Source organism: Crocuta crocuta, unplaced genomic scaffold, assembly GCF_008692635.1.
Source record: "Crocuta crocuta isolate KB4526 unplaced genomic scaffold, BGI_CrCroc_1.0 scaffold53, whole genome shotgun sequence".
NCBI lineage: Eukaryota > Metazoa > Chordata > Mammalia > Carnivora > Hyaenidae > Crocuta > Crocuta crocuta.
Window position 1 is genome coordinate 750,694 of NW_027529432.1, and position 9,118 is coordinate 759,811.

The 9,118-nt window shown below is 41.9% G+C and overlaps 1 protein-coding gene across 1 annotated transcript in view; it reads left to right on the forward strand.

Moving 5' to 3' along the window:
- Nucleotides 1–5,551, forward strand: part of LOC144227852 (organic anion transporter 7-like) — a 32,845-nt gene extending 27,294 nt beyond the window's left edge. Inside the window, exons 6-10 of the mRNA XM_077759605.1 lie at nt 141–256; nt 1,482–1,696; nt 3,320–3,428; nt 3,886–4,089; nt 5,352–5,551. Of these exons, the coding sequence (XP_077615731.1) occupies nt 141–256; nt 1,482–1,696; nt 3,320–3,428; nt 3,886–4,089; nt 5,352–5,412 (705 nt within the window). The 3' untranslated portion in view covers nt 5,413–5,551. The remainder of the gene's footprint in view (nt 1–140; nt 257–1,481; nt 1,697–3,319; nt 3,429–3,885; nt 4,090–5,351) is intronic.
- The last annotated feature ends 3,567 nt before the right edge of the window (nt 5,552–9,118 follow it).

The following is a 9,118-nucleotide window of genomic DNA, read 5'->3' on the forward strand; positions in this document are numbered from 1 at the left end:
ACCTTTCAAGTGCAAGGACGCCTTTGGTGTATATTTCCTACTAAATATAATACCAAATGGCCTAGCTTATCCTCCAAGAGGGGTCTCTCAGTGCCTACATTTTGCTACAACTGAACAGTTTCTCGTTGCTGTTGTTGAAGGTTTTGAGATCCAGCATGCGGGAGGAGCTGGAGGCAGCACAGAAAAAAACTTCTCTGCGTGATTTGTTCCACACACCTACCCTGCGCAGAAGGATCTGTTTTGCGTCCTTTGTGAGGTGGGCTTCACGCTGTGCATGAAGACTATTCCAATAGTGGAGACACGAATCTATTCCTATCAAAGGGTACAAGCTATTGTGGGGACAGATTTGGAGAGAAAACATGAGGACGCTGTAAAGATAATTGCATTTTTAAGGGGCACCTGCATGGCACAGTCAGTGAAGCTTCTGATTCTTGGTTTCAGCTGGGGTCGCGATCTCACAGGCGTGGGATCCAGCCTCGGGTCGGGCTCTGCAATGACAAGGTGGAGCCTGCTTGAGATTCTCCCTCCCCCTCTCTCTGCCGTTCCCCCTACTCTCTCTCTCTCTCTCTCTCACACACACACACACACACACACACAAATAAATAAACATAAAAAAAAGATAATTGCATCTTTTAGTTACACAAAGACTGACCCAGAACTAATCGTACAATGAGTTTTGTTTATTACATCACTTGCCAGGCTCATCGGCTGGAAACTGAGACTGTGAACTTCACTTATAGTAGAGGCTTTGGCTTGACGTTTCTTCACATGTTGGTTCCCACTTTAATTGAGAGAAAACTACAAACAGTAAAGTGTTTGTAGTTTATATATATATAAAGGTACATATACAGGTATATGCACAAACATATACCATCGATGAATATTTACATATGCGTATATGCAACCGTCACCCAAATGAAGATACAGAAAAAAACACTAAAACCCTAGAGGGCCTCCATATGTATTCTTAATAACTATACTCCCCACCCACCAAAAAAAGGTAACAATTATGACCTCCATCATCATGCAATATTTTAGGACAGTTTTTTGGTTTTTTGTTTCTTTCTTAAATAGTGTATTGTCAAGTTGGTTTCCACATAACACCCAGTGCTCATCCCCACAAGTGTCCTCCTCCATGCCCATCACCCCCCTTCCCCTCTCCCCCACCACCATCACCCCTCAGTTTGTTCCCAGCATTCAAGAGTCTCTCATAGTTTGCCTCCCTCCCTCTCCCCAACTATTTTTCCCCTTCTTCTCCCCCCACGGTCCTTCGTTAAGTTCCTCCTAATCCACCTATACGCGCAAACATATGGTATCTGTTTAAGACAGTTTTTAAATCATTACCATGTAGAATATTCTCCAAAACAGACCGTGCCTTTTTACCACCAACCACTGGCTGCCTGTCTGACAATATTTATGGTTACCATTTGTAGAACAAGGTCTAAACATGATGACGTCTATCTTTTCCTTTGGTCCCACAGATTTGGAACCTACATGTCCTTTTATGGCCTGAATCTCCACCTCCAGCACATTGGAACAAACATTTACCTGTCACAGGTTCTCTTTGGCCTAATCAACTTGCCAGCCAATTATATTGCAGTTTTGGCCCTGAATCACATGGGCCGTCGAATAAGCCAGACGATTTTCTTGTCCTTCTTTGGAATCTCCATTATGACCATCACATTTCTGCCTGAAGGTGAGAAAAGAGCACAGGTTGAAGAAAGGAAATATCTCAGGGACTGCACTCCCACAAGGAAAGGGAGAATATAGTTCTAATGATTCCCTAAAACCAATCGGAGGATTTAGGACAGATTCTACCATTAATGTGGTGGCTGGGAAACAGTTAAAGGTCAGGAAAAGTTGGCTCGGGCATATGCCTATCCTCATCATATGTGAGAAGTAGCTGGTAATTGGTGCCGTTTAGTCCTAGAAGTTGCTCTAGGAGAGGAATGGACCCCTTGTCCTTGGGCTTGGACTGATGACACTTGTAATTGTAAATGAGGGGATTGTGGCCATTATACGTAACTGTGTCTCATAGGAGGACCTGATTTACTGTCACTTCCTCTGCCTGGTTGCTTTCTTGTTACTACAGCTTTGGTGACAATTTACTTCCTGATGTCTAGTCTTGCATTAGGTCCCCATCCCTGCAATCCTGGTTTAGGGAACCTTTTGACTTCAAGGAAATAAAAATATCTTGTCTTCAGGCACAGAAGTATACCATGGGAGCAAGCAGTTAAGCAGTTAAAGCCTCTCTTAGAATCAATTTTACTAAAGTAAATGATCATATGTGATGAATAGGGAAATCTAGGTGGTCCCCACACTTCACCTAACTCCCAGCAAAGTTGTGTCCTTTACAGGATCCCAGATTGGTGGCTCTGCCCCCATCTGGGAATCAGCAATGATGCATGTTTCCGGTTGTGGCACACAGTTTACTCCATTGTTGTGTAATGTTTTCATGAGATTTTTTTAAAAAATTATTGAATAGAAAACTGACCTCTGAAGTTTCCTTTTGGGGGTTTCCAAAGTCCAACTATTTTTTTCCCTAATATGGATCTTTACTCTTAAATCTCCAAATATTACTCTAGATCAAGCTACCCTCCAGCTTATCCATAAAATAAAACTCCTTTTTTTTAATGTTTAATTTTGAGAGAGAGAGAAAGAGAGTGAGTGAGCAGGGGAGGGCAGAGAGAGAGGGAGACACAGAATCCAAAGGAGGCTCTAGGCTCTTGAGCTGTCTGCACAGAGCTTGATGCAGGGCTTGAACTCCCGAACCATGAGCTTGAACTCCCGAACCATGAGATCATGACCTGATCCAATGTCAGACACTTAGCCGACTGAGCCACCCAGGTGCCCGGAAACTCCTGTTCTTTTATTACCTTCTACTGCAGTACTAGCACCTCGTCAATATCGTGTATGTACCAGAGCTTAAAGTTCTCAAGGACATTGGTAAGTTTCACATCCCCCAGTAATTATTCATAACACAGTCCTACTTTACACATGTGAGGCAGAGGAGACACTGGGCAGAATAAATGAAAGCAAACTCATGTTCCCCTTTCCATCTTTGGAAAATCTCTGATATGTAAGAGAGAGGTAATGAAAATAACTCAGGCTTTTTCATCTCTATTGATGTTGTAACATACAGATAAGTCACATTTCTCAGCTACTCGTCACTATACATTCTCTGCTTCTGTGCACTTTCTCTACAATGCATCTAACACATGCAAACATTCTAATTGTGTCTTTTTCATTTATAATTTGGTGGATGGTGGTTCCTTTGGCTCTGATTTCCTTCCTGAGTCTCCCTGGTCTTCCTCTCCAGAAATGCAGACCCTGCGTCTTGCTTTGTCGACTCTGGGAGTCGGAGTTTGCGCGGCAGCAGTTATGTGTTCTTCTGTCCATGGAAACGAACTAATTCCTACTGTAATCAGGTACAAATCTCATGGAAGCTTTAGTAGGAGCAAAGCAGACCTTTCCCAGCGAATTAACATTTATAGTGGGAAGAAAACTGACGAGTTCTCAAAAGCATCAATTAGAATAGCATTGACAGTAACAAAAATTGCAGCCAGAATTTATGAAAATCTGCTTTGGCAGGGCACTGGGTTAAGTCTTTTAATGTATCAGCTCACATAAGGTACTGAGCCACTAAATGGTAGGTGCTGTGGATAAGAGTAGTTTTTAAATAATGAAAATATGTCCCAACCCACTTGTGCACTTGAAAAAAATTGCCAGCAAATGAGAGAGCATATTTGAAATGTAAGAGTATATTGTCAGCCTTCATGTATCTAAGCACTGGTGTGGTATCTCCCATAATCAAAGCAAAATTATACATCACAAATTACATGTGTGGTTTGTACCGAATTATTTTTGTATTGTTTGCACCCCAAGGGCAACAGCTCTAGGAATCCTGGGAATTTCTGCTGATATCGGGGCAGCCCTGGCTCCCGTCTTGATGATCCTAACCATGTATTCGCCCCACCTGCCCTGGATCGTGTATGGAGTCTTCTCCATCCTCTCTGGTCTTGTTGCCCAACTCCTTCCTGAAACCAGGAACCAGCCCCTGCCTGACTCCATCCGGGACGTGGAAAAAGAGTGAGTAAACCCCTGGCTGTCCCTTAGGGGAGCTCTGTGTTCTACGTCTGTAGTGAGGAAGGCAAGGCACCATTCAGGGTCACTGTCCCCAGGGAAAGATTTATGAAATTTTTAAAAATTTTTTTAAAAATATTTTTATTTATTTCTAGGCGAGAGAGAGAGACAGCGTAAGCAGGGGAGGGTCAGAGAGAGAGGGAGTCACAGACTGAAACAGGCTCCAGGCTCTGAGCTGGCAGTCAGCACAGAGCCCGACGCGGGGCTCCAACCCACGAACCGCGAGATCATGACCTAAGCGAAAGTCGGACGCTTAACCGACTAAGCCACCCAGGCGCCCCTAGATTTATGAATTTTTTAAAAAAGTAAGCTATATGCCCAGTGTGGGGCTTGAACTCATGACCCCAAGAGCGAGAGCTGCCTGCTCATGCTGCCTGAGCCAGCCAGCTGCCCCTCCCAGGGAAAGACTCAGACCTGGACTGTTCCATGTGGTCAGTGCCTCTGGTTTAGCTACAGCCTCACCTCTCCTGGCACCGACCTCAGATCCCCCCCCGCCCCAGACGGCCCCCTGGATCACACAGACCAGCTCTGCCCAGCCTGCAGCAGTAGGTTTAGCGGTGCAGGGGCCAACATTAGGTGCCCTTGTGTGACATACACGGCCTGAGGGTATTTCACAAATACACACACATCCAAACAACAGGCTTTCATCCCTCGGTCCCTGGCAGTCCCCAGCCCGGGGAGTGCAGTCAGCTCCTTGGGGCTGCCGGTTCACGTAGGTCTGAGGACTGCCCTGGTCACCGAAGAATCTGAGCGAGATCAGAGAGAGGACCTGAGACCCACCCACAGATGACAATACATCTCAGAGAAGTCCTGTTGTGCGGTCTGTGACAGTCAGATCATCTGGGTCCGCTAGGAATGAAACTGTTAAGAAAAGAAGAAAAGGGGTAGTAAATTTAGGTATTTTTAAATGATCAAGCTTTGGAAAGGATTTTTAAAACTTTGCAAACCGCCCTTGCTGTTTGCAAATCCCTTTGGCACCCGGATCCCCTGGCGTCCAAATGTGAGAGTTGAAACTATCAAAGCTGCCCTCCCAGATCTTGCCCTGGGAACTTGGTCTCCAGAAAATTTACTCAAACCCTGGGGCCGGGGTCATGGTTTTTATCAAAACTGGTGGGTCAAGACTCAGCTTGCTCTAGAGAATGCAGGACATATTCGCTGATTTGAGGCCTTCTCATTTTTGTTCACTGGTCTCGTTGTATTTTTACCAGGAGAAAAGGCTCAAGAAAAGTAAAGCAGGAAAATACTTTCATGAAAGTGACACAGTTTTAAGGAATTCCGGGAACTGCTACTCAAAGACCAAGATAGAGGCAGGAAAATCAGGACCGTTCCCAGAAATTGGAAAAGTATGTAAAATAAAATAAAAAGATATGATGGAGTAATGGATCCCATTTACAATTGCGGTACTAAGTTAACTATGGATAAAATATCTGCAATTAATCAAATAAGAAGTTTGAGAAAAGTTATTTTGAAATTTTTTTTATTATCCAAGTCTAGTTGACATACAATGTTATATTAATTTCAGGTGCACTGCATAGTGATACAATTCTATACATTAAAAGTCATAATATTTTTAAAGGAATCAGTAAAATATATGTAAAATTGTAGACCGCCAGCATGTTTCTGGATAGAAAGATGGGATAGTATTAAAGACATTGATTCTTGATTCCAAAACCAGACAAAGACCTCACTAAAAAGAACTACAGACCAATTTCCCTGATGAACATGGATGCAAAAATTCTCAACAAGATACTGACCAACTGGATCCAACACTACATTGAAAGAATTATTCACCATGATTAAGTGGTATTTATACCTGGAATGTAGGGCTGGTTCAATATCTGCAAATCAATCAATGTGATACATCACATCAATAAAAGACAAGATAAGAACCACAGGATCCTCTCAATAGATGCAGAGAAAACATTTGATAAAACACAGCATCCTCTCCTGATGAAAACCCTCAAGAAAGTAGGGACAGAAGGATCATACCTCAAGATCGTAAAAGACATATAGCAAAGACCCACCGCTAATATCACCCTCAACGGGGAAACACTGAGAGCTTTCCCCTGAGATCAGGAACACAACAGGTTGTCCACTCTCACCACTGTTGTTTAACATAGTGCTGGAAGTCCTCGCCTCAGCCCTCAGACAACACAAAGGAATAAAAGACATCCTAATTGGCAAGGAGGAAGTCAAACTTTCACTGTTCGCAGATGACATGATTCTCTGTATGGAAAACCCAAAAGATTCCCACAAAAATGCTAGAACTGATCCATAAATTCAGCAAAATCTCAGGATATAAAATCCATGCACCGAAATCAGTTGCATTCCCATACACTAATAATGAAGCAACAGAAAGAGAAATCAAGGCATTGATCTCATTTACAATTGCACCAAAAACCATAAAACATCTAGGAATAAACCTAACCAAAGAGGTGAAAAGTATATATACTATATATAAACTATAGAAAGCTTATGAAAGAAATTGAAGAGGATACAAAAATATGGGAAAATATTCCATGCTCCTGGGTTGGAGAACAAATATTGTTAGAACGTTGATACTACCCAAAGCAATGTACGTATTCAATACAATCTCTATCAAAATAACACCAGCATTCTTCACAGAGCTAGAACAAACAATCCTAAAATTTGTATGGAACCAGGAAAGACCCCAAATAGCCGAAGCAATCTCGAGAAAGAAAACCAAAGCTGGAGGCATCAAAGTCCCAGACTTCAAGGTGTATTACAAAGCTGTAATCATCAAGACAGTATGGTACTGGCACAAAAACAGACACTCATATCTATGGAACAGAATAGAGACCCCAGAAATAGACCCACAAACATATGGCCAACTTATCTTTGACAAAACAGGAAAGAATATCCAACAGAATAAAGACAGTCTCTTCAGCTAATGGTGTTGGGAAAACTGGACAGCGACATGCAGAAGAATGAACCCGGACCACTTTCTTACACCATACACAACAATAAACTCAGAATGGATGAAAGACCTAAATGTAAGACAGGAAGCCTTCAAAACCCTAGAGGAGAAAGAAGGCATAAACCTCTCTGACCTCACCTGCAGCAACTTCTTACTCAACACGTCTCTGGAGGCAAGGGAAAACAAAAACAAAAATGAACTACTGGGACCTCATTGAGATAAAAAGCTTCTGCACAGCGAAGGAAACACTCAGCAAAACTAAAAGGCAACTGTCGGAATGGGAGAAGGTATTTGCAAATGACATATCAGATGAAGGGCTAGTCTCCAAAATCTATAAAGAACTTATCAAACTCAACACCCATTAAACAAATAATCCAGTGAAGAAATGGGCAAAAGACATGAATAGACACTTCTCCGAAGAAGACATCCAGATGGCTAACAGACACATGAAAAATGCTCAACATCACTCAACATCAGGGAAATACAAATAAAAACCACAGTGAGATACCACCTCACACCGGTCAGAATGGCTAATGTTAACAACCCAGGCAACAACAGAGGTTGGAGAGGATGAGGAAAAAGAGGAATGCAAATTGGTGCGGCCACTCCGGAAAACAGTATGGAAGTTCCTTAAAAATTTAAAAATAGAACTACCTATGACCCAGCAATTGCACTACTAGGTATTTATCCAGGGGATACAGGGGTGCTGTTTCAAAGGGGCACATGCACCCCAATGTTTCTAGCAGCGCTATCGACAATATGTCCATCGATGGATGAATGGGTATATACACACATATTCTCGACAATCAAAAAGAATGGAATCTTACCAGCGGCAACAATGTAGATGGAACTAGAGCGTATTATGCTAGGGGCGCCTGGGTGGCTTAGTCGGTTAAGCGTCCGACTTTCGCTTAGGTCATGATCTCGCGGTTTCGTGGGTTCGAGCCCCGCGTCGGGCTCTGTGCTGACTGCCAGCTCAGAGCCTGGAGCCTGTTTCAGAGTCTGTATCTCCCTCTCTCTCTGACCCGCCCCTGCTCATGCTGTCTCCCTCTCTCTCCTAGAAATAAATAAAACATTTAAAAAAAAAATAGAGGGTATTATGCTAAACGAAATGAGTCAGTCAGAGACAGACAAATATCATATGACATCACTCATATGTGGAATTTATGAAAACAGATGAACATATGGGAAGGAAGGCAAAATTAATATAAAAACAGGGTGGGGGACAAAACATAAGAGACTCTTAAATATAGAGAACAAATGAGCATTGCTGGAGGGGTTATGAGTAGAGGGATGGGCTAAATGGGCAAGGGGCATTTAAGGAAGACACTTGGAATGAGCACTGGGTGTTAAATGTAGGGAATGGATCATTGGATTCTACTCCTGAAATCATTATTGAGCAATATGCTAACTAACCGAGGTAAATTTTACTAAATACTCATTTAAAACCTCTGTTGACAAGCCTTAGAGAAATAGGCAAAATTTATAATAATATTCATAAAAATGATAAAAGCCATTAACTTTTAGTGCTGTACCTTTACGAGATTTAAATTTTTTGGTTAAGTTTCTGTATTAGAAGTTTAAAAAGGATAATGCAACATTTAAAAATATTCTAAGGTAGCATCAAAAATAAATTGCAAAATAAATTAAAATTTTTCAAAATGGCTATCTACCAATACGTATATGTAATAAATATGCACGAAAAAATACATAATTTAGTTTTAGGGACTCAAAAGGGAGGAGCATGAAATTTTCAAAAGAAAAAGTCTCATAATCATAAATCTGTGAAAAGTCTACAAAACCTCTGGGATTTAGAGACAGTCAAACTAAAATAGCATCCTTTGGTCTTTCCAATAGGTTTGTAAGTAGAGATCTGTAGACTGATGGCAGAATTATAAAATAACATGCTACAGAACATTCAAAACACAGGATGGTGTCAGTATAAAGAGCTTTAAAAGTCTTTAATTAGGGGCGCCTGGATGGCTCAGTCAGTTAAGCGTCCGACTTCGGCTCAGGTCATGATCTCACAGTTTGTGG